Source organism: Hydra vulgaris, chromosome 14 (assembly GCF_038396675.1).
Source record: "Hydra vulgaris chromosome 14, alternate assembly HydraT2T_AEP".
Taxonomy (NCBI): Eukaryota; Metazoa; Cnidaria; class Hydrozoa; order Anthoathecata; family Hydridae; genus Hydra; species Hydra vulgaris.
The window spans coordinates 42,366,978-42,392,978 of NC_088933.1; the positions used below are offsets into that span (position 1 = coordinate 42,366,978).

At 27.5% G+C, this 26,001-nt stretch overlaps 4 protein-coding genes and 1 long non-coding RNA gene across 5 annotated transcripts; 3 read left to right on the forward strand and 2 right to left on the reverse strand.

Moving 5' to 3' along the window:
* Nucleotides 1-812: 812 nt before the first annotated feature.
* LOC136090462 (uncharacterized) lies at nt 813-3,688 on the reverse strand. Its single transcript, XR_010643437.1, has 3 exons — nt 2,648-3,688; nt 1,247-1,294; nt 813-1,152 (listed from the first exon to the last, which is right to left on the reverse strand). It is a non-coding gene; the product is annotated as an uncharacterized LOC136090462 (long non-coding RNA).
* A 763-nt stretch (nt 3,689-4,451) lies between these two features.
* Nucleotides 4,452-5,177, forward strand: LOC136091142 (uncharacterized). Its single transcript, XM_065818125.1, has one exon. The coding sequence runs from the start codon at nt 4,452-4,454 to the stop codon at nt 5,175-5,177; it is 726 nt and encodes a 241-aa protein (XP_065674197.1).
* Nucleotides 5,178-5,705: 528 nt separating this feature from the next.
* On the reverse strand, nt 5,706-11,000 carry LOC136090461 (thioredoxin-like protein 4B). Its single transcript, XM_065817147.1, has 2 exons — nt 10,895-11,000; nt 5,706-6,312 (listed from the first exon to the last, which is right to left on the reverse strand). The coding sequence occupies exon 2, from the start codon at nt 6,267-6,269 to the stop codon at nt 5,820-5,822; it is 450 nt and encodes a 149-aa protein (XP_065673219.1). The 5' UTR covers nt 6,270-6,312; nt 10,895-11,000; the 3' UTR covers nt 5,706-5,819.
* A 5,539-nt stretch (nt 11,001-16,539) lies between these two features.
* On the forward strand, nt 16,540-19,586 carry LOC136090435 (uncharacterized). Its single transcript, XM_065817079.1, has 3 exons — nt 16,540-18,965; nt 19,135-19,382; nt 19,527-19,586. Exon 1 carries the CDS (start codon nt 17,199-17,201, stop codon nt 17,877-17,879), a length of 681 nt encoding a protein of 226 aa, XP_065673151.1. The 5' UTR covers nt 16,540-17,198; the 3' UTR covers nt 17,880-18,965; nt 19,135-19,382; nt 19,527-19,586.
* Nucleotides 19,587-19,878: 292 nt separating this feature from the next.
* On the forward strand, nt 19,879-21,870 carry LOC136090436 (uncharacterized). The gene is made up of 4 exons (XM_065817080.1): nt 19,879-20,031; nt 20,138-20,347; nt 20,854-21,028; nt 21,422-21,870. The coding sequence occupies exons 2-4, from the start codon at nt 20,195-20,197 to the stop codon at nt 21,784-21,786; spliced, it is 693 nt and encodes a 230-aa protein (XP_065673152.1). The 5' UTR covers nt 19,879-20,031; nt 20,138-20,194; the 3' UTR covers nt 21,787-21,870.
* The last annotated feature ends 4,131 nt before the right edge of the window (nt 21,871-26,001 follow it).

Sequence of the window (26,001 nt, forward strand, 5' to 3'; positions counted from 1 at the left end):
TTAAAATTAACTTTAACATTAATATTATTAAGATTAAATATTAAAAAAAATAAAATTAAAGGAATATTACCGCTTATCCGTAATACGTGGACGACCACCTTTCTTAACGATCTTTTTGCTCTTTTCTCGGTGTATAATTTTATGTATTCCACCTTTTGACATCTTCACATGAGCTGCAATTTGCCCAATGGACCATTTTTCTTCTTTGCGCAAACGCAAAACCAAGCTTTCAACTTTTGAATCAGTTTGACGAACCATTATAGTTTAATTTTTTTAATTTTTTGATGTTAAACAGAATAATCTTGAGAAATTTAAATGATTGTAAGTTCTTAGAATACCAAAACCACATGAACGATTTTTAAAAGCACTGATTTCGATGTGAATATAATATAATTTGCATCAAAAATGACGCTTTTATAAATCGTTCACGTGGTTTTGTCGCTCAAAATTTTCGAAATTATTTTAACGTTTATACATGTATGATTTTATACGTATTATTAAAGAATACACTTTACTATTAGAGAAAAAACTTTTTTTAAGGTGTTGAAACTTTTGTTTTAAAAAACTATCTGCAATCGTTCACGTAGTTTTGTCCGCAACTGTATATATATATATATATATATATATATATATATATATATATATATATATATATATATATATATATATATATATATATATATATATATATATATATATATATATATATAAGTATATAAAATGCCTTCTTTTTTTAAAAAAACTTGTTTTTTCAAATAGTTATTGCTTAAAATAGATAAAAAATAAATAACAAATAGAAGTTAATGCATAAATAATACATAATGCTTTACTAAATATTACTAGCATTAAAGTTTAAAATTGCGACGGAGGAACAGTATATAAGTCAAAAGAATGTCTTTTATCAAGTATTGTTTCCAAATTCGTAAATCATATTTTGAAAACATAACAAGCCCCTTTCCTGTTAAGTTAATGAACTGCTCAAGATGTGTGAATATTATATGAAGTTAAGCAGTTTCAGATCACTCAAACTCTTACTGTAGGGACTTAAATGACCTGACTAAGGTTTTCAACAACATTCTTTTTATCAGGATCTACTGAAGACCATGCAACTTTTTAAATATACAAATTTTGCATTTACATCTTTCAGTGAATCTAATAAAAACAAAAAAATATTAAATAGTAGTAGGGTTGCCAGATGTCCAGTTTTAACGAAGGAGAACACAGTAAAAAAAAAATTTATTTTTACAGGTTTAGTGCTGTATTCTCCTCCATAAAAGCTGGACATCTGGCAACCCTAAATAGCAGAAACCTTCATAGAAAAAATTTGTTTCAAATTTGTCTATAAAAATATAAAAAATAAAGAAAGGGGAAAGTCATTAATTTATGACTTGTTGTAAACTTCCATTTAGTATTCCCAGAGCGTTACTTTATTATACATTTGACAATTGATTCCTACACAAAATATGCTTTTTAAATTCAAATCTTTTTTTTTATTTTATCAATTTGTTTTAAAGCTTTATTTTTATAATCATTACAAATAATACTTTTACACTTGATAAACAACAAATACTCCATTAACACAATTACCTTCAACCTATCTTCAACCTATTTCTATTTCATTAACCTCATCATTAACACAATTACCTTCAACCTATCTTCAACCTATTTCTATTTCATTAACCTCATCATTAACACAATTACCTTCAACCTATCTTCAACCTATTTTTATTTCATTACCTCATCATTAACACAATTACCTTCAACCTATCTTCAACCTATTTCTATTTCATTAACCTCATCATTAACACAATTACCTTCAACCTATCTTCAACCTATTTCTATTTCATTAACCTCATCATTAACACAATTACCTTCAACCTATCTTCAACCTATTTTTATTTCATTACCTCATCATTAACACAATTACCTTCAACCTATCTTCAACCTATTTCTATTTCATTAACCTCATCATTAACACAATTACCTCATCTTCAACCTATTTCTATTTCATTAACCTCATCATTAACACAATTACCTCATCTTCAACCTATTTCTATTTCATTAACCTCATCATTAACACAATTACCTCATCTTCAACCTATTTCTATTTCATTAACCTCATCATTAACACAATTACCTCATCTTCAACCTATTTCTATTTCATTAACCTCATCATTAACACAATTACCTCATCTTCAACCTATTTCTATTTCATTAACCTCATCATTAACACAATTACCTCATCTTCAACCTATTTCTATTTCATTAACCTCATCATTAACACAATTACCTCATCTTCAACCTATTTCTATTTCATTAACCTCATCATTAACACAATTACCTCATCTTCAACCTATTTCTATTTCATTAACCTCATCATTAACACAATTACCTCATCTTCAACCTATTTCTATTTCTACTTAACCTAATCTGCAGTAAAACATAAAAGTAAATATAAGTCCAAAAAATTATCCAAGTTCATTTTATGCAAATCTTTGACATATTAAACTTTGAAACAGGTTTTCTATAAAAATTAACTATTTAATGTTCAAAAATAGTACGTTACAACTTTGTTCAAAATTTAATGCTCAAAAATACAATTTATTACTATTAACTATATAAATACCTTTCTGCATATAGTTCATACCTTGTTATGCTCTGCTCTGGGTCATAGTTCTTTGTTTAAGCACAATCTGCAGTCAATACAAACCCAAGATTTAAACCTTGAATCTTGCATTTAATACTATAACACAAAATGAGCATTTAGTTTAACCTCTTGAAGTAATCTGCTCACTTTTTCTTTTCTTGTACAAAAGATAGCAGCAAGAAGATGTGTACTCTTTTTATTGTGTAATCTATTGTAAAGTTAGCTCACAAACAATATTTTCAAAAATATTATGAAGAAAATTGTTTGAAAAAAATATCTATAAAGAAAAGCGTTTTCAACGTGTTTTTTCTTAGCTAGAGTAAAATGGGAGAATGGAGAGAATATCAACTATGTTTAGGAAACCAGTCAAAAACTTCTTTTTACTTAAAGAAGATCTTAGTCGTAGAATGAATTCTACTGCCAAATTTTTTAGTTATGTGTCATGTAGTTATTAAAATATAAATATTTCATATATTTAAAAAATTATTAAAAAAGCATCAAATGAAAAAGATATAATTAAAAAAAATCAAATGAAATGATAATTCTGAAAATATACAACTAGGAAAATATAGTGAAAAAAATTGGTGCTATTTTAATTTAGAATGCATGTTTAGATAACATGATTAACATCACGCTGAAATAGTCTGTTGCTGGAGGCTTCAGTACATACATACTCCGGATTTGAAAGTCACAAAAAGATTACTTCATCCTAGTTTTTAGTATCCAGGAGCTCTAAAAATATGAATAAGTTTGTGGACTATTAATAGGAAAAAAATTAGGACTTTTAGGTTAGAGGAACAATCGTTTTTTGAACCCGGAGTCCTTAGGTAAAATGGCGGCAAGGACTCCGCAACTCCGGGCTTAAAAACAATAAGTTTCAAGTCATTAAATCTCATGAATTTTTTTTTTTATAGCAGATCATAAGTCAACAAACATGTTTATAGCTTCTGGACACTACAGACTTAGAAAAAGTAGAGATATAAAGCTGTAGTCCTTTCGGAACTCCACATCCCTGATATATATATATATATATATATATATATATATATATATATATATATAATATATATATATATATATATATATATATATATATATCAGCAATGTGTTTGGGCTGATTTTGATACCCATATACCGGTATGGGCACCCAAATTTCTGCCCAAACTCAATTTAAAACAATTTTATATTAGCATTGTCTTGCTGTTTTGTGATAAAATTTGTTATGATAATTACAAAATTGTTATCATCATCATTGAGAAAAAGAAACACTTGAAAAACGACTTCTAAATCAGATTTATAATATATAAAGTATTATAAATTTTTTCCAAGCCCTGGCTATTAACGGTTGATGCGGAAGTTATCGGACAAATCCTAATTTCATTATTTGAGCATAATAATTAGTTTTTGTGGTTTTATGCGTAGGCATAAACGTTCTATAAAATATAAACTTTATTATTTGAAACACAATTATTTAAAATGAGGTTAAATGCAGCTGAGCGAGAATCTTTTTGAAAGCGACTAAAAATGTTTTATGTAAATAAACCTAATATTAAAAAAAAAAAAAATCGTAAATCATTTTGAAAAGGAAGGATTTGCTCGAAGTACAATATATGATAACCTAACAAGACTTGAAACTGTTCAATCGTTTTCTGATAGAAAGCACCCTGGTCGTCTGACATCCTGGACTAGAGAAAAGAGAACCGAATTAACGAGACTTGTCAACAATCGAAAAGGGGTCAGTCAGAGAAAAATAGGTATTAAATTCAGTGTAAATCAATCGACAATTGGTCGTCAGTTAAAAAAAATGAATATTAAATATAGAAAACGTGAAAAGACTCCAAAATACACTATAGAACAACAAATAAAGGCAAAGAAAAGAAGCAGGGAACTAGTTAACCAACTTTATAACACAAAATCGCTTCTAGTCATCGATGACGAAAAATACTTTTGTTTTGCAGGGGACAACATGCCTGGAAATTCTGAATACTACACAAACAACAAAAAGACATGCTCAGAAAGTGTTCGTTTTATAGGAAAAAAGAAATTTCCAAAAAAATTATTAATGTGGATAGCCATATCTGACCGTGGTATGTCCGAGCCATTGTTTCGCACTTCCAAGGCTGTAGCGATCAATTCATCAATCTATATTAATGAATGTTTAGAAAAACGACTTCTTCCATTTATTCACAAGTATCATGGAGACTTTAACTATTTATTTTGGCCAGATTTAGCAAGTTCTCATTATTCTAAAGATTCTCTAAATTGGATGGACCAATATGTCTATTACGTTGATAAAGAATCCAATTCCCCAAATGTGCCTCAAGCACGACCAATTAAAAATTTTTGGGGACATTTGGCACAGAAGGTTTACGAGGGAGATTGGCAAGCTTCAACAGAGCAAGTTTTGATTGATCGCATTAAACTAAAACTACAAGAAATTGATTTAAACTTTTTACAGTTGCATATGAAAGGCGTCAAAGCAAAATTGAGATCAATTGCAGATGGTGGTGTTTTTTCATATAAAAAATAATATATTTTTATTAAAAGATAAATGCATTATTTAAATAAAATATAATAGTAGTTTGTTTTTTTATTTATAAATAAGTTATTGACGTTTTTATTTTGTCCGATAACTTCTGCATCACCCGTTAACCCCTGCTAAATCTTATAATTTTGCCACGGCCAGGGCAAGGTTTGTAAAAAGTCTTATTTTTTAGCTAACTTACCAGGTGACTACAGTACTCACAGTGACTATATACAGTCAGCATTTCTAGTCACAAATTAAATTTTAGGACTGTCCATCATTTGTATAGCTCAAGAATATAAATAAACAATAAGTATAAAATAGAAATAAACAATATTCTTATAATATGCTATTACCTGATAAAATAAAAAAAGAATTTATTATTAAATATTATTATAAAGATATAAACTTTATTAATTAAAATACAATTTTAAAATAAATAATAAATGTAAAATCTATAATTTAAAAGTATTTATTTAAATAAATAAAAAATATTCAAAAAAAAATTTAAAGCTTCCAAAGCAAAGAAAAATGTTGGGAATAATTAATTTTAGTTTTATTTATTTTATCAACCTTTATACCTTAAAAGAAAGGTCTTTTGGATTTTTTTAGATCATATTTACAAATTCATGTTTAAGTTTATCTTTATCATATGTCTTTATAAAGCAGGTCATACTTTGGTATGTTTCTGGCATCAATAGGTGAAGCCACAATAAGTTTTCCCTTCATCGCTCCTCGATATATGACTTCAACTAAGTCAATAAAATCTTGCTTAGAAGCAAAAGCTCCAATAAATTTTGTATGATCTTGTGTGCCATAGTCAACTTTTATATGTTGTCCATTAAAGAAAAAAATTGTTGCAGGAATTATTGAAATATCAAAATACTTTGTATAAACAGGAACATCATCAATATCGACAAGATAAATATCAGCCATGTTAGCTAATTTTTTAGAAGTTTTGAATAATATTTCATCGCACTGCATACAATCAGGATTATTAACTTTACCAAATCTAAGAACAAGTACTTTTTCAGCAACTTCCTTTATAACACGGTCGATATCTTTCTTTTCAACCAACGATTTCATCAAATAACTCATTTTGATGATATTAGTTTTGTTATTACTGTTATCAACATCATTACTACAATTGTTGTAGTTAAAAAAGTATCATACAAACACAGATATATATATATATATATATATATATATATATATATATATATATATATATATATATATATATATATATATATATATATATATATATATATACACAATTTTAAAATGAATTCTACAAAATAGAGTGCTCAATGTTCTTAAAAGAACAGAGCAATTATAAAGTAGTAGAAAATCACTTAACAACTTTTTTTTTTATCATTTAACACTGTGTTTCATTAATAAAAACTCATCAGAAATCTAATGATTTCTGATAAGTCTTTGTTGATGAAACACAGTGTTGTTGAAAAAAATTTTTGTTAAGTGATTTTCTACTACTTTATATATATATATATATATATATATATATATATATATATATATATATATATATATATATATATATATATATATATATATATATATATATATATATATATGTATGTATATATATATATATATATATATATATATATATATATATATATATATATATATATATAAATATATATAAATATAAATACACACACACACACACATATATACATATATTACCCTGACATTTTAATGCCTGTTACAAAAAACTAAAGTAATACTACCTAATATTAGTCATATATTTTAGCTTTAAAGCTTAAAGCTCTTAAAATAGCTCTTCAATAACTTCATTAAAACCAGCACGCAAAGTGAAAATGATCTACTACTTTAAAGAGATAAATTAGGCGATGCGTAAATTATGAACAATCCCATTGTAAAAAAAAAACAACAACTCAAAAACGAGGTGGAAGGGTTGCAAAGAAATATTGAGCTAAGCGAAATGATTTCTTGATTTGTTGGCTAAAAAGAAACAGTGTTCCCTTGCGTTCCCCCCTACTTTAACCCCTGTGTGTGTGTATATATATATATATATATATATATATATAATTAGCTAAACTGCTAACACCTAGAATAAAAGATTGCTACTTTGAGTTTCACTTATTAACATAGTTAGCAGGTAAGTGGTAAAAAAATTTGCTAAGATTTATAAAATAAAAGTTACAGCTTTTTCTAAAGAAGTAATTGTTAATAGTAAGTTCGTACTAAACTTTTGTAAATATTTAATAAGAATTTATTGTTATATATTTATTTATTTTCATGACAGCACATTGATATAATTTCAGTTTATTTATTTAGAACTTCCTTAGCTGTTCAGACGTTTCTCAAATACAATATAACTGCAAACTTCTCAGCAATAATAAGTGTCTTTCGGAAATATTTGAGGAAAAGGTGTATAGATATCAGCAGGAGCGCCAAAAGCATTTTTTGATCTTTGAAATAGCTAACTTCCAGACATGGAGCAAACTCCAAACATTTATGTTTATACTTATGTCAAATAAGGATGCTTTGCAAAAAGTTGCAATGATTGGAGCTTGGGAACAAAAAAGCCCTGAAACTTTTTTTTTTTACATTAAGGTTTTACAATAAATTGTGTAGGCATAAACTGCCTGTCAACCTAGTTATATAATACTTGACTATTACAGAGTTTGTATAACTAATAAAAAATAAAATGTGGATTAGCTGTAGCGAAGCCATTCATTTTTTAGATGATTGTCTAGGACAGCTTAAACCGTTTTAGAGATAACGCTGATACAATGTCATTAGGAAGAGAGTTAATTAATTAATTATTCTTAGAGAAAAAAAGTTCATAAGTAAATTTAATCTTAAAGATTGTTTTTTTAGTTTATATACATGACCACAAGTAATAAATTAGCTATCTATTTCAAAATTACTTGTATCACTATTTTTGTTTTTGCACCATTTATAGACATTTATTAGGTCTGCACAAAGTAGCCTGTATTTTATAGTTGTCATATTTAACGCCAACAACCTTTGTTCATACGGTAGATCATATAATCCATTAATTTGTTTCAAAGCTCTTCTTAACACATTTTCTATTTGCCATTTGTCTTTTAGAAGTCTAGAGTGATAGATTGATCCACAGTATTCTAAGTGCGGACTTAGAATACTGTGGATCAATCTAAGGGCGGACTAGAGCTGAAAATAGTTTTTTGAAGGATAATAAGTTTGGATATGACATAAATGTTCTTTTTATCATTCCTATTATGCGTGACTTTGTTGACTTGAATAGTACTGTGTTTAGAAAATAATAAGTTTGAATCTATGTGAACACCTTAATATCGTTTGCAACTTGTGGGTTTAATGTTTACTTTTATACTTTTTTCTGGATCATGCATATTATAAGTATGGGATTTGTTGTTATGTCCTAAGTGCATTACAGAACATTTATCAATGTTAAATTTCATTCCCCATTTTTGAGACCATGTAACAAGAGCGTCGATGTCATTTTGTAATTCTTGTGCAAATTGAGTATTTTCAATAGAACGGAAGATTTTGGTATCATCAGCAAAAAGAGCAGCTTTTGATTTGATTACTTCAGGGATATGGTTGACATATATAATAAAAAGTAAAGCTGAAAGGACGGAGCCTTGGGGAACTCCACTTTTAACGGGTACCCAGTTTGAATAATTTATATTAACAACAACTCTTTGTCTACGGTTTTTTAAAAAGTTTTTAATCCAATATAATATTGATCCATTTATACCATAAGCTATAAGTTTAGAAATAAGAAATTTATGAGAAACTTTGTCTAAGGTTTTTTCAAAATCAAGATAAATATTGTCGATGGGAAGATTATTATCAAGTTATGTCTAATAATTAATTACAGTTAAAAGGTTAGTTAAGCAGGAATGAAATCCATATTGGTGTGGACTTAATAAATTATTGTTAATCAGGCGTGTCATAATATAATTTTTTATAATTTTTCAAAGATTTTTATTGAAGTACAAGTTATACTGACAGATCTATAATTAAGTGCTTTTGATCTGTCTCCTTTTTTGAATATGGGTGTAATTGTTGCGTTTTTCCATATTTGGGGTATTGATTCACTCTCAAGGACTTTGTTAAAAACAGTAGATAAATGTTTAGACATTCGCAAGCAAGTTTTCTTAAATATAATTGGGTGTAATTCATCAGGGCCTGGTGATTTAGATGAGTTCAGACTTTTGAGGTATGTTTCGATAATTTCTGGACTTAGATCAATATTGTTTGTTAGTGGATTTACATTTTTGTGTTAGGTTAAATGGTGGTGTTGCTGATTAAATTAAAAACATTATCAAAAAATTCAACTAATTTTAAGTTTATTTTTATATCTATTTGAAGTTCTATATTTTTAATTTTTTTAAATATTTTTTGATCCATATTATTTTGTTCACAATATCCCATGTTTCATTATTATTATCATATAAGTTTTTCCATGTTTTATTAATATTATCATATATGATTTTTTTAAATATTAGGCAATTTAAGTTGTTGTTTTTTTCCAGGGAAGACTTTTTTAAACCTTAGACGATGCAGAAACATTTTAAACAAAATTTTGATAATTTTATTTAAAACATTTAAAATTTTTTGGTGGAAGATTTTTTATATCTCTAGCGATGCATGGATATTTTAAATTTTTAAAATATTTTGACATTTCAGGAGTAAAATTTCAAAAGTTGCTTTGTAGAAAATTCAAAATTATTGTTTTTAGAAGTGTTCTGCAGTAAATTTATAGATCTGCATGAATTATTAGAACCCGTTGCGTAAAAAATTAAAATGAGGATGTTTTTTAAAAATATTGGAGTAGGTATAATTGGCAGAGCAGACTAGCTGAGCAGATCATTTATATGGTACAAATGGCATAGCAGATTATAAAATCAACTGAGTCTTATAAATATTATAAGTGATCTGCCAAATAATTCAGCAAAACAAATGCTAGAATTATTGTATTGTGATCTGCCAAATATGATGTAAAAAAACCATGCACTTCATATGGAAACTAAATGTCAATTGTTAATCTAAAACTACTGATGGTATATTTATTTTATCATCTAATTGTAACATGTGATCTACTGAATTACTTGACAGATCAGATCATATAGAATATGAAAGATCAATTTTTTATTAGTAAAGCGTTTACTACCTAACACAAAAAATATATATGCACTAGGCTCAAGTCTCTAAACGCTTGACTGTTTCTAGAATTAAATATCAATTTAGAGTGCTTTGCATGCATGTTATCTGCCAAATTATTTGGCCAATCATATTATCTCTAAGATATCAGATGTTATAATCTGTTCTGCTGTTTGTACCATATAAATGATCTGCCAGACAATCTGCTCTGCCGATTGTATTGCCCTACCTACCTACAAATATTGTCTTTTTAAAAGTGTTCCTTTAAGACTAAACTAAGTAAATAGTATAAAAAGATTACAAAAGACACTGTTTACATTAAAAAATTTGTCATTTACATGTACCAAGCTTTCAGTACAAAGCTACAAACAACTTTTAGTACAAAGATTGGTTCAAAGAACAACAGTATTACATGTTGTTATCTTAATTATTAGATTTTTTTTTTTAATTGTATTTTAGTTTTTGAATAAACACAATGTTACTACTTTTTTTTATTAAAGTTGAAACTAAAAAATTTTCATCAAAAATTTCATTACAACAAATCAAAACAGAATTCTTACTTTTATCTATAAGTAGCATTTAATAAACAGGAGCAACGATTAAATTTACTTTCAAATATTTTATAGAACCGAGTGTAGGGGGAAAATATTCTTAAACCCGTATTCGCATCATATATAAATTTGTGATAATTTTACACTAAGTCATTATTGTAAACATCAGGCGCAATTTAAAATAACGTTCATGTCAATTATTATAAAACTCTAATAAAAATATACTTCAATATACTGCGGAGATTGAGTTTTAAGCTTTTTATATTTAAAATTAGTAAGAAAATATTTTTTATTTATTTTTAAACAAAATTTTGTTTTAATTTGTGAAGAGGTTACAATAACAAAGATATTTTCAAAGAATATTTATAAAAGCAACTTTTAAAAACAATATTTATTTTATTTTAAAATCACACTAGGTTCTCTTTTTCATGATAATTTTTTAGCAAAAAAATAAATAAATAATAAACTACTTGTATTAAATTAGAATTTAATACACATAGTTTATTATTTTATTTATAGCAACGCCGTTAGCAACAATATTTTCCTTAACATAAATTCCATAAAAAATGGTCTACCGTATATGGTCTTTATATAGTCAATAAAATTGAAAGCACATCATTGCCAATTAAATATCACAAAGTTAGCCAGTTTTGAGTGAAAGTATTTTAATAAATCATTTTTAATTATTACCATTATCTTACGGGATCTTCAAAAAGGAAGGAATAGTGATGACCTGTTCGGAAGTATAGGAAATCCAGAAAATCAGTTTATATATTATCCAATTACAGCTAGGTAATCTTCAAAAGTAAACAAAGTGTCAACATAAATAACATTGTATCCATCACTGGGAAACCTGCTTCAACATAATCTAAAAAACTACAGTTAGATTTATTAATCAGAAATAATGCTGAAAGGATGTATCCTTAAATATTTAAATTAAAATAGAACTCCAAACATTATATTTTAATTAAATATTTTTCAAATATTTATGTTAAAAATAATTGTTGATTTAGTTGAACATGTCTTAATTGTTTATCAAAGTTATATCTTGCCCATGAATTATTCCAACAAAAACAATGTTTAAAAATTTTACAGAAAAATTTATCTTTTTTTCATCCAAAAGTTAAAAAAAATGAATGAGAGAACTTTTACGAAAACTAATTAGATAAAGTTAAATTATTTTTCTTCTTAACCACCAACCGTACGAATCTGAAGATATTTTAAAAAAATGTATCCGGTTGCATTAATTTGTAATTAATTTCATTAGAATGTCTCTCTTCAAAATTTTAAGCAATAATGTCGCCTTAGAAAGCAAAAGTGTCGACAGTTACTGGTAAACAAAAAAAAAAAGTTGGAGCATTCAGCATAAATCAGCAATTTGTCTTTTTGTCAATATTTTTTAAAAACTCTAACCTTACCCTAACGGAGGTAGAACCTTTGCCTAATATAAAACTAGCACTCATAACTGATGGCTGCAAAATAATGGTTTCATTTCAACCAATAATGGAGATGGCATATTTGCTCTTTAAGGCAACAATATGTTCCGATTTTTAGGTGATGAGACAGAAAATCCGGGTAACTCTTGAAAAATTAGACTCCACACAAATTAGAAGGCAATAAGCAAATACGATATTACGATATAATTCTAATTCAATAATTATGTAAAAAATTGGAATCACAAAAATTACACATATTAATAATAAGAAACAAATGAGAGAATATGCATATATTAAAACAATTAAAAATGGCTAATAGAGGTGCGCAGGGTTCCTAAAGAGAAAAGGTTTTCAGACCCCAATGTCCAAGGTTGGGGTCAAACACGTTTGATCAAATACAAAAACAAATACGTAAGTTCTAGGTTTTCAAATACAAATTCCAATTCAAATATATGCAATTAGCGTTTCCCAAATAAAAATACTTGTAACTTAGGTTAAAAAATATATAAAGATATTTTCAAGACAACACTGAAAAAATGGTCTACTAAATAGAAAAATGAAAACAAGTTTTCTTACAAATGTTCCTAATACTCTAAGAAATTTTTAGTTTACTTTAATGTTAAAAATCAAAGCATCTCGTGGTATTTCCAAAAAAAAAAAAAAAAAATACTGATTAACCTTCGTTATGGAACTGCAAACCCAGGAATAAAAGTTCTATAGAATTTTTATAAATTTTTGAAACATATGGCCTATAGAAATTCTATAGAATTCTATAGAATTTCTATAGAATATTTATTAATTTCTATAGAAATTGCTATAAAACTTTTTTTTCTATAAAAAAAAAAGTAGAAAAAAAGTTCTATAGAAATTAACAGAGACTCTATAGAAGTTCTATAGAATTTTATAGAATTTCTATAGACCATATGTTTCAAAAGTTTAAAGAAATTCTATAGAGCTTTTTTTCCTGGGAATACATTTCAATCTAATACAAATATTTAGGAAATTTTTTTAGTTAATACAATACGAATACAGTTACGCCAAACTTGCCCATTTTTACCAAATACAAATACGTATTTCACCCCAAACCTATAAAAACGCCATTGAATCCTTGTTTGAAGTTATACCGTCATGAAGTTATCCATCATTGAAGTTATACGTCGGTTATACCTTATGCTTGCAATCATTCTAGCTACTGATTGATACAAATTTTATTCTAAAGATTATTCATGCAAAGATACTTCATACTTATCTAAAACAAAAAACAATAGAATTGAGACGGAACTGGCATTGTTCAACTAACAAATCATGTCAATTAATGTTTCGAACAAGATTTGTGGCTATGAAAATAGCCTTTTTTTAAACATGATAGAACTGCATCATTGACATCGAAAAGTTTCACTGACATCTGCATCTGCGATTGAAATGTGGACACACTCACAATGATACCGCTGTGGACACTTTTGTACATGCACCCAATCTTTTTTTTTAAGAGACGTTTTCTTACAAATCTGTAACAACTAAAGATACAAATTTTCTTGATAATCACAATACTTTTATTGCTGTTCTATCAAAACCTATATAAGAATATAAACAGCTATATTTTATAATATTGATATAATTAAAAATAACAAGAAGAAACCTATATAAGAATATGGACAGCTATATTATATAATATAGATATAATTAAAAACAACAAGAAGAAATATGGAAAAGTAAGAAAAAAAATAAAAAAAACAATGCATATATATATATATATATAATTTTTGCCAACAAAATCACTCTTAATTTAAATTTAAGAAAAAATAAAAAAAATTATTCTCTAATTCTATAATTGATTTAATTATAATAAAATATAACAATCACTTGCCCTGCATATACCGTACAAACTTTCAAAACCACTCTCAAGGTTCTTTAAACACCTACCGCATAAAGTCTCATAAATATATTTACGAAAATCTAATTCATCAAAAGGATCATTAAGATTATTTTCTAAAGAAAGAAAATTAAGAGTCAAGTAATGTTCCATTTTTAAATAGTTGCTGACAAGGTAATAGATAATAATAGGTAATAAATAACTTAGATAAGGTGAGGTAAAAAATAATAATAGATAATAAAAGGTCATAAATAAAAACTTTATTAATATTAAAAAAAGCAATCTCAATAGGAAACAATTGTAATACAGGATGAATAAAATATATGAAACATAATAAGAAATAAGTATAAAAACTGCACTGAAATATAAAAAAACAGTGATACCTTCACAAAGTTGTAATACATAATAGCATACATAAACGCCACAGTTATAACTATCTTTCTGTAAACAATGACTAGGGGCTGAAATTACTTTTAGATTTAAAATGTTAAACTTTTGTTCAAAACGGTCTTTAGCAACTAAAATGCATTTATTGTGTGATAAATTGCTAGGCATATTATTACAATAAAGCGGATCATGTACAGTAACTTCTTCTGTTTTAATTTTAGATGTTATTAAAACCCAATGAGAATTATTTGGATTAAAAGGAATAAGGACCTGTTCTATAATCTTTTCACATCTTTTCATAAAAGTTTCTAACTCTTTGAATAGCTTAAAGCTAATGCTTCAGTTGGACCCAAATATTTGATCGAAGGATATTTCATTTCTAAGCAATGCAGAAAATCTCCAATGACTTCATCTTAAAGCCAGCATTTCAACAATATAAAATGAATGTTAATGTTGCTGGTCAAACACTGAGCTCATCAGTAGCGGATGCAATCGAATTTTTGATGAAATGTAATCTAAAAGGGTTTAAAGATGCAAAAGGTACTGTGAATTTTATACGTACTTTCAATAGATTATTTGACATGGTGAACTCTAAGAATGCCTTTGCAAAGAATTATAAACAACCACTTAAACCTAGCTATCGTAGTTACTGGATAGAGGCGTTTAGTAACAGTATTGGATATCTGCTATCTCTACGTCTTGATAACAGATAAAATGCACCTTTGTTGGTTTCACATCGCCGTAAAACATGTGTTATTGGATTTGTCACAAATGCAATAAGTATGCAGACGCTTGAACTATGTGCACTGTAAATCTAAATGGTTCTTTGAGAGTTCTTTGACGCACCAAATGGTTCTTTAAGTTCATTTGGGGTTCTTTAATTAGCTAACGGGTTCTTCGCGCAGTTGTATGGTTCTTGTAAACTTTTTTTATCAAATTTCGGAATTTCGATGAGGTTCTTCGTTATTTAAAACCTTTTATAAAGGTTCTTCATATATCTCGCGTGCATATTGGAGTTTAACGCTTAATGGTTATTTTGTAAAAAGCATAAAAAACAATTAGAATCTGATTTAAAATTATTTAAAGTTAAAGTGTTTGTTGGTTTTTGGTATGGCAGAACATTTAAATGTAGAAAGTGTAGAAGATGTCTACAGATATTTAGAATTAAAAGGACTGCCAGAATTGAGACAGAAAATTACTGGTTTGATTGTTGTTTTAAGTTTTTTATTAAATAATATATTAATAGATAAAATAAATTATTTTATAACTATTTTTAAACTTCAATTTTTTTTTTAGTCAAGTCATTTTCAACTTAAATTTAAGTAAAATATTTTGGAATGGCAGCAAGCAGTAATATTATATGCTTTACTTGTTCCACATGCGGTATACATAAGTATTCTATGCAAAAATATTTAGATCATTTGTACATTATGCATGAGCATACAGCTGGTTATCTTGCAGTATGTAATATTGATGGTTGCCCAGTATCCTATAAATCTGTAAAATGTTTGCGTCAGCATATTCGAATTAAACATACTACATTTTACTATTCATATATATTGTCAACAAACGTCTGCAATACTTCAACTGCTGAAATATTAGAAAATGAATATTTAGAAAACTGCGATGATCAAAATAACGGATATGAATGTGACAATGCAACTATCAGTTGTTTTCATTCTGAATCAGAATCTGATTCACCTGATTTGTCTATGTTATTAGACAAGTTGCTAGGCATCTTGCAGCAGCATTTTGCTCTGTTTATTATCGGAATAGCTGAAAAGCATTCTGTACCATCTGTCGTGCAAATTGATTTTGCTAATGAAGTCCAATCATTGCTAATTTATTACAACAATAATTTTTGTAGTATTATAAAACAGGAATTAGGCAACAGCTTAGTATCTAATGAAAATTTACAAAATTTGCTAAACAATGAATTGATTTTAGATAAATTTTATCAGTTGTTAACTCCAGCAAAAAAATTATTGCCATTAGTAAAACCAATTTAGGACTTATTTTGCCACTTGAAATAAATTTGTGTATTAAAGATGATATTTTAGATGAAAATGATTTTTGTGTAGAATCAATAGTAATTGATCATCAAAATGGTTTACCTAAAAGTGCTATTATTGGAAATGCTTTTGGTGATACAATTTTTAATAACGATAATAACACAATCACTAAAGAGTCTTTTCAATACATTCCAATTTTACCGCTGCTTAAACAGTTAATTGAAAAAGAGGAAATATGGAATTCTATAAAACGAAAATTAGAGAATGATTTGTCTGCGAAAACAAATTTGCTTTATTCATATTCAGATAGTTTTATTTGCAAGCACCATAACATTTTTAATAACAAGTATGCTTTAAGACTTCATTTGTATATCAATGAATTTGAGGTATGCAATCCGATTGGAGCTCATCGTAAAGTACATAAAATATGTGCATTTTACTTTTTCCTGGGTAACATTGAAGATAAATATATATCAAGACTTCAAAATATATACTTATGCATTCTTGTGAAAGAAAAACTAATTAAAGAACATAAAACATACAAGGATGTTTTAAAACCTTTCATTCAAGATTTAAAAACATTACAAAATGAAGGCATATTAGTTATGGTTGATGGCCAACAAATACGATTATATGGTGGCTTAGCAACAATCTCTGCTGATAACCTTTCAGCCCATGCACTAGTTGGTTTTCGTCGTATTTTTAATTCTGGTTTTTTTTGTTGTCAGTGTATGACTTCATATATTAACAAAACTAAAATATTTTCTGAGCTTGATGCAACACTTCGTACTGATGAAATCCATCAGTATCACTTGGCTGCTATTTCAGGCCATGGTCAGATTTCATCAAGTATGTACGGTGTTGAAAGACGTTGTCCTTTTTTAGATTTATCATATTTTAAAGTCATGCAATCGTTTCCACCAGACATAATGCATGACATGCTGGAAGGTACAATTCCTCGATTAATTAGTCTATTGTTGTTGAAACTCAAAGAAGATAAGTTAATTGAAATTGATCAGGTGAATATTGAGCTTAATATATTTGAAATTGGTAGAAATGACAGATTGAATAAACCAGTTCCATTTGTTGTACGCTCTGCTACTTCTATTAATTTTATTGGATCAGCTTCACAAAAATATTGTATGTTTCGTTTGTTACCATTTATGATAGGGAATCGTATACCAATGTCTAACAAATATTGGTTGTTGTATTTACAGCTTAGAGAAATAGCTGATTATGTGTTTGCTCCAAAAATTTCGAAATCTGTGTTAACGTGCAATTTTTAGTGGAGCAGTTTTGGCACAATTTTGCTGAACTTTTTCCAGACAATTTTACACCCAAATTTCATTTCATGCTCCATTATGCTCGTCTTATTAATGATTATGGGCCACTGCGTTATTTATGGTGTATGCGTTTTGAAGCAAAACACTTGTATTTCAAAAAATTGGCTTCTTCGATTAGAAATTTTAAAAATATTGCCTATTCGCTTGCAAAACAACACCAGTTATGGCAGTGTTGGGAGATGACATCCGCAGATTTCTTCAAAGAATATGAGAAAACTAATAATCTTTGTTCCATTATGTTTGAAAGTTTAGCAGCTTCTATTCATGAAAAACTAGTAAGTTTTTTTGGTTATAGTATGACTGATAAGAAAGAAACTATTTGGAAGTGTAGCAGCTTGCTTATAAATGGAATCCAATTTCATGTTCATGATACAGTGATTCTAGCTTTACTACATGTGGAAGAAATACCATTATTTTTTAAAATCTATCATATTATAAGATTTCGTCATCACTGGGTGTTTTGTGGTAAGTTGCTTATTTGTGATAAATACTCTGCTCACTTGCATGCCTTCAGAGTTGTGGAAGAAGAAGATTTAACAATATGCTTACCAGCAGATGTTCTTGATCACCAATTGATAGACACATATTTTGCAGGATGGGTGCTGTTATATTACACTCAGATACAGTTGTTTTTTATAGAATCTCTTTAGATTTTTATTATAACAATGTTGTAGTTAACTTGATAGCATTATTTGAATAAATTGTTTTTTTTGTTAAAATGTGCAAATATTTAGCTTTACTTATTAATTAAAATAAAATAAAAAATTTTGTGTGTTATATTTTATGAGGGCTGCCGCGTCTTTAGCTGATTAAATATTTTATTGCATTAATTAATTTAAAATCTGAACATTTACCCTTTCACAATTTTTGTAAGTATTTTATTATAGAGGAAGAAATTGATGGAAAAACGCTGGTGTCTTAAACTGAGACAATGGTGGCCAGTTTATGTCAGACAATTCGACGACAAGTAGTACTCATTGAAATTATAAGGCATCTTATAACTTCACATGAACAGCAAGAAAGCTCTTAGTAAACAAATTTTTATTTTAGCTTATATATTACTTTTTAATTTTTTATGTTTTTACTTAATAAGTTATATCTGATATATATCACTCTTAAATATTAGTTGTAAAAGGTTTTGTTTTTTACAAAAAGAAAATGTAATTAGAGTACGCAGTAATTAAAATATATCAATTAGTGTTATAGAAAATAGTGTTTTAAATACATCAATAACATCCCTAATATCTTGCGATGGAGATGTTAGTATGATTGCTGGAGTGTCCCAAAGTATGAAACCATGGCCAGTGTGTTATCAACTACCCATTTTGCCTACATCAGTAAATGCAGCTTTGGATGCCAAAGATCATTGTTTTCTTAACTTGAATCGTAGCAAATGTAGGAATCAGCTTTTACAATGTCTTTATGATGACATCAGCGATACACCATGTAAGTTACATTATGTAAAACTTAAATTTCATTTGGTTATACAAAACTTATTTTTATAAATAAATGTAATTTATGTATAATATTATATTACATATGTATAATCTAAAAATTATTTAAAATATATATTTGAAGATTTTTGTATAGGTATCCATCAGGTGCCCAATACTCAGCTGTACTTGCTGCCATTTGCAGTAGGTATCCACACTTAAGTGACTTCCCATCAAAAAATACTTCTTCTTATAGATATGTTGTTTGTGTAAGTTTCTATATAATGCTTTTGTTGCTACTCATGTTATGAGTATGTTTATTTTTGATTACATCCCTATTTTTTATATGTTTTATATATGTATTATTTATATTTATATTTCTAAGTTTATTTATATTTCAATTTGTAAACTGAAATTTAATTTCAAAAATAGATAAAATATTAAACACTTTAACACACACATATTTATATGTATATTAAATTGGTAGCCAACCCTATTAGAAAGCTTAAAGAACAAGTTTAAAAAAAGAAAGAGCTCCTTTAATCCATTTGTCTGTTGTTGCTGAACATAAGAAAAAATTTGGTCAACAAGGTAGAGGTCGAAAAAGGAAGGAAGATGCTGTTAGTGATAACCAATTGTGTCCTAGGAAAAATAGAGAATTGGTAGGAATATTTTTTGCTTTAAGCATGCATTTAGTTTTTTCACAAATAAAAAGAAAGATTTATTTAAAAATAAAGTTTCTATTTTTAAAACATTTTTTGATTAAAGCCAAACAAACTTCCTATTGGGGAGGATGAAACGACTGTTGTAAAACATCATGATGACATGAAAATAGAATGCAATAAGCGCCGGCCAGACATTACCATGCTGTTGGATCACCAGCAACGTACTTGTGCTGCTCGTGCAAAGGATTTTAATTCTGTTTTCAGTACAGCAGATTTAAAATCTACTTATCCTTGGCTCTCTATTGCTAGATTGGTCTGTTTTTATTAGCATAATATTTTACATAAAAATTCTTCTTATTACTATTTTTAAAGTTATAAATTATTGTATTGTATACTTTTTTTATTTTCTTTGAATAAAGTTTTATCTCAAAATACTTTCAGCAGTCTGACAAAAATAACTTTTTTAATTTATATAAATTGATACTTTTAAACGTGTTATATATAGGGTAAACAATCAATTAATAAGTACTCACTTTTTCAAATAGATAATAATTTTATCGGAATTCTAAAAGAGAGCAATTTATGCTCTTAGATGATTTATATCTAACCCATTTTGTACTTCATTTGGGTAGTTTTTATTAGAAAAAAGTTGTTTTTATATAATAAATATGAATAAATAATAGATAAGTTGATATTATTGCATATTGGTCCCTAAAATACATTTATAGTATAGTAGTTTAAATTTAAAACTTTGTTGAATGTCTGAAACACTAAATAAATGGTTGCAATTTTAAATATATATATGTATTTTTTTTTAAGTTTCTAAATGAAATGAGATTAAGATTTGCCAAAGATCTTGACAAACAACTCCACCAATGTATAGGTGGAATGGCTGACAAAATTATGCAACTAGTAAAATCAAAGCATAAAGATGATATAGTAAATGTAATTTCTGCAGAAATTAAGTGTGAAATTGATGACTCCAAGAAGAAAGGTAATGTTAAATATTTGTGTTTCAATATTTTTTTAAATGTGTATTAAGTACAATGTAAAGTAAAAGTAAATTAAACTGCATCTGATTTCAATTACTATTAGTAGTTGCACATGGCCTTATACAACCCTTGGAATTAGGATTTACATTCGGCGATGGTGACCTAACTGCCAATATGTTTTTGAGGTCATAGAGTTTTTGCTGATTGTTTCGAATTTTTTACTAGACTTTTTTTTATATTGTTTTATAATTTTTTACTAGACTTTTTCGTCAGTGTACTAATGCCATCCAAATAATATAATTTTAAAGCTTTTTCTACCTAATTCTAAGGGCTGGTCTTGTCGATTTTATTTTACCATTAACATAATATTTTATAAATGATTTGTTACATTACAGATGCCAACTTAAATGCAGCTATTATACTTTTACCAAGATTGTTCAAAGAATCTATTGACTGCTTGGTTACGTTTGACAACCAACCAGTGCAGAGTACGCCAACTATCAAAGTGCCAAAAAAACAAAGGCTACTAACAAAAGAATGTTGTGTTATGTTGGATGGTTGCAACATAATAGAGCATTGCAGCGATGTTGATGTTTCGTTAGCTATGTCGTGTGTTTTTGCATCTTATTATATATATAATATTCAATATCCAGCGCAATTGAAGAACACGTTGTTGTTTTATGAACATATTGTTTATGGATTGTCTTCTAAAGAATCACCAGTGACTATAACGAGAATGGCAAATACTTTGAATGAGTAATCAAATTGATTTATTATGCTTTTGAAATTATATATTTGCCTTGTTAATAATTCAACTTTTTTTACTCCCAAAATATATTGTTTATGTTATTCTGGAGTGCTTTTACATTTATTTATTTATTACAAATATTTACAATATATTATAAAATTGTATTTAAACTATTATAGTAAAAAAGTATCTATGCTATATTTTATATTAAATATAAAACATTTCTTTAAATGTTGTTTTTCTCCGGATAAATAAAATAAAATGGTTAATAGAAATAAAAACAATATAAATGGATTTATTTATTTTTTAACTCTTCTTCAAAAACCAGAGTAAAATAAAATATAAAGTTTTTGTAAAAAGCAAAAATTTATTAAAATAAATTTAATTTACATTATTAAATTAAAAAGGTATTAAATATGATTTTGAAAAAAATTAAAAATAGTTGCTAAAGTAATACCTGTGTCTCTCGGCAAAAATAATAATTATTACATATAATACATTTAAAATGCCACAAAAGATAACATTATGAAGGCAATTTATGCGAAACTGTGTGAAAGGTTCTTTGAAGAACCTCAATGGGTGCTCAAATATAGCACCCGTGGTAGAGTTCTTCGAAGATCCCTAAGTAGTTCTTTAAGGAGCCTTATCGAACGGTTCTTACGAAGAACCAATTTATAAGGTTCTTTAAGGAACCTAAAACGGTGCTCCATTGGCATAACCGCTAAGAACCTTTAAAAGTTCTTCCGAGAACCATTCGGCTTAAGAGTGTAATCATGCGGTTGAACCGTTGAAGTATTTATTTACTTATAAGTTGGACCACCTTGAGCTTACTTTTGCTTGCATTTGTGGGAAATGGATTTAACAATAATCCAGATGTTTTTAAGAATAATCCAGATGGATTTAATAATAATCCAGATGGATTTAACAATAATCCAGATGTTGTGCAATTTAAATTTTAAACAACAGTTTTGCTTTAAGCAAAAATGCAAAATGTTCAAATTTAGATAATAGACCTGAACTCCAACTTTTTAATCTGAAATGGTCATGTCAAAAAATACCACTACAACATGTACCTTCTGTTGAGTTCAGTGAAGAGCCATTTCTTCAATCATTATTTGTAAACAAGACAAGGAAAACATAAGTACTTTTCAACAAGTAGTTTTATGCTAAATTGCAGGGTCCGTTGTTCGTGATTTGTTACATCATATTGAGTGCACAGTGTGTGCTCAAGCATTAAAAACAACTGCAATATGTTAAAACACTACCAATTGGACACAAGCACAGTTTTGTTTTTCACAAAAATAAAGAAAGGTTTGTTTTTCTATCATCAGGTGTTGTTAAAGTTATTGAAACTTGTGAAAAAGCATTTAATGGTAGCGTATGTGGCTCGAACTCAACAATAATTACTGCTAAGCAAAATATAAATGTTTTTATTCTAAGTGTTGTTTTACGCAAACTTTCACCTTATGTTAATATTTTTCCAATGCTGGATGATCACTTTGACCACGATCATTATCATAATAATGATTTGCATGTTGCACAGTTAATTTAAAAAATTTCTGCTCAATTTTTAACTATTAGATTCAAAACGTATGGTCAAAAATATTACCGCAAAGTTATTCAAGGATTAAAAGCAGGACTTCGTAAGAAATCGAACAAAAATATTATTTTTCTTGGAATATAAGTGAAATGATGTGCTTCATAAATAAGTGTTAGCAACGGTCACAATGTGAGTTATTATTTTTGCAGTTCTTATATTAAAATCAAGCTTACAAAAGTTTCACCATTTATTTATTTGTAGTTTTATTTTTTATTAGTTGTTATTAGTTCGTTTAAAGGAAATTTTTTACTAATAGGTTTCAAAAGATTCTAGTTTGTGTCTTTTTAATATTTTTGTTCATTTCTTTTTTATCCTTTTAGCTTCTATTTAGTTATTATATTACTGTTATGTTTATTCGTTTTTTAATTTTAATTTAGTTCGTGTTATTGTTGAAATATGGTTTAATTTAATAAAGTTTCATAATTTGCAATTTACTTTATTGACCATTAGCCAACAGTATAGGAAAAGTAATTAAATTCAACAAAATTGGGGTAAGAATAACTTTTTTAATGGTAACATTACAAAATGTGGTTTTACGGCTAATTAGGCGTAACTAATTATATCCGCGTTAATGTTATTGTAATAAGACATTGGTGTATCTTATTTTAGATTTTTATTATTTTAAATAATTAGAGTTTAGTATATACAAGTAGACGTTGGAGTTCTTTGTAACAGTAAGCCGGAGCAGCAGCTGATTATTATTGAGGCAACTGCCTCTGGCCCCACAATGTAAGGGGCCTAATATCTAATTTTTTTAGATTTTTTCTGAACACATATAATTATTATTTTATAAAAATGAATTTTTATAAAGTTTATTTTATTTAGCACAATGCATTTAGTTTTAATGCATTTACTGAGTTTAATTTTTAAGCACTATAGATATATATAAAATAAAAAATAAAGTTAAAAATAGTTGTTAATAAATTTGTTAAAACAGTATCATTAAATTCAAATTTTAATTATTAACCATTAGTTTTTGCTTTATTTTTATAGTCGTGTTCACACTAGCGATGTTTGGCGGAACATTATTCTGGAACAAATATTCCTGGAACAAAATGTTCTACAAAATGTTCCTTTGTAGCGTTTACATGTAAAATTGGCTTGACGGTACATAAAAGAAAAACAAACGGTAAGTATTACTCGAAAAAAATTAGTGACAAACAGTTTTGCATATACAGATTTTTATATAATTAATTAATTTTCAATATTTATTATTTAATGAGTAGTTTAAACTAAATGCAAATAACGCTGCGGATCCAGCTAGCTCTTTTAGATAACAGAAATCCAACCCAAAATACCCGCCATACAAAAGGTGACATTAAAATTTTGTTATCCTGTTTCTTATAAAGCTTGGATTTTATGGATAGGTCATATCACCTTAGTCGCTTTTGGAGACACAGGAAAGCAGTCCGTCAGTGGTATAGTACAAAATAAACATATTATACATAATAAAGCTGCCCACGACCATTTAAAACTATTCTCATTTTGTGTTCATACATAATTAATACTTATTTGTTTAGACACATTTGTTAACCTCAAGTAAAGTAAGTTTTTAATAATAAAAAACATTAATACTACTTTATTTGGCTCCTTCATAAAGGTATTTAGCAATTAAGTCACGAACATTTTTTCCTATTCCATTGTTGCCAGCAATAGAAACTGTATTGGGTTGAGCCACACTGTTATCATTATGATGTGTATGCCATTCTATTATAATAATGTTGTCATAATAATTACAAATGTTGTGAAGAGTGACGCAAGCATTAATAATTCTTGTAGCAAAGTTAATATTGCATTCTATACGTTTGCAAATGACACGGAATCGAGCTTTAACGCGTCCAAAAGAATTCTCAACTACTTTTCTGGCTCCGCAAAATATTTTATTGTAGTTTTTTTGAAATTCACTAAGCTCCAGGTTTTCAGGATAAGGTTTTAAAAAATGACGCGTTAAAGGAAATGCTGAATCACCTATTAAACATAGTGGAACAGGAGAACCGCCCAGCTCTTTTTAACATTTATCAAAAAGACTTGATTCTAAAATTCTTTTCAAAGAAGAATTCTGCAAAATATAGCTGTCAATATTTCTACCAGGCGATCCAACACTTGTATAAATGATATGGTATCTACAGTCTACAACGGCAAAAAGTATAATGAAATACCACTCTTCATAATTATAATAAGAAGTTGCTTAATTTTTAAGGGCTGAAATAGGGACATGGCATCCATCAACCGTTCCAACGCATTCGGGAAAACCAAGAATAGTTTCAAAATCTCTGTTACATTTATTTAAATTTTCTTGTGACAATGGAAATTTTATATATTTAGGGAGCAAAACGTCATTAACAGCATTACTAAACTCATGAACAATTAAGTTTGCTGTTGACTTTCCTATCCCAAAAAGGCCAGACACAACACAATACTCTTCACGTGAAGCTACATAATGTAATGCAACTGCAACACGTTTTTCTACTGAAATAGGTTCTCGCATAGTTTTGGTAGTTTTGCCTAAATGTTGATGCAATTCATTAACTAGGAAATTAAATGTGTTACGATTTACTTTAAATGTTCTTTAAATTCACATTCCTCCATTTGATTAAAAATATCACTTAACCATTGAGAACTTTTCG

Coding starts and splice junctions, on each gene's coding strand:
- LOC136091142 (XM_065818125.1), top strand. CDS start 4,452: ATGAATATTAAATATAGAAAACGTGAAAAGACTCCAAAATACACTATA.
- LOC136090461 (XM_065817147.1), bottom strand. CDS start 6,269: ATGAGTTATTTGATGAAATCGTTGGTTGAAAAGAAAGATATCGACCGT.
- LOC136090435 (XM_065817079.1), top strand. CDS start 17,199: ATGGTTGATGGCCAACAAATACGATTATATGGTGGCTTAGCAACAATC.
- LOC136090436 (XM_065817080.1), top strand. CDS start 20,195: ATGAAAATAGAATGCAATAAGCGCCGGCCAGACATTACCATGCTGTTG. Junction 20,348..20,853: donor GGCTCTCTATTGCTAGATTG/GTCTGTTTTTAT, acceptor TTTTTTTTTAAG/TTTCTAAATGAAATGAGATT. Junction 21,029..21,421: donor TGATGACTCCAAGAAGAAAG/GTAATGTTAAAT, acceptor GTTACATTACAG/ATGCCAACTTAAATGCAGCT.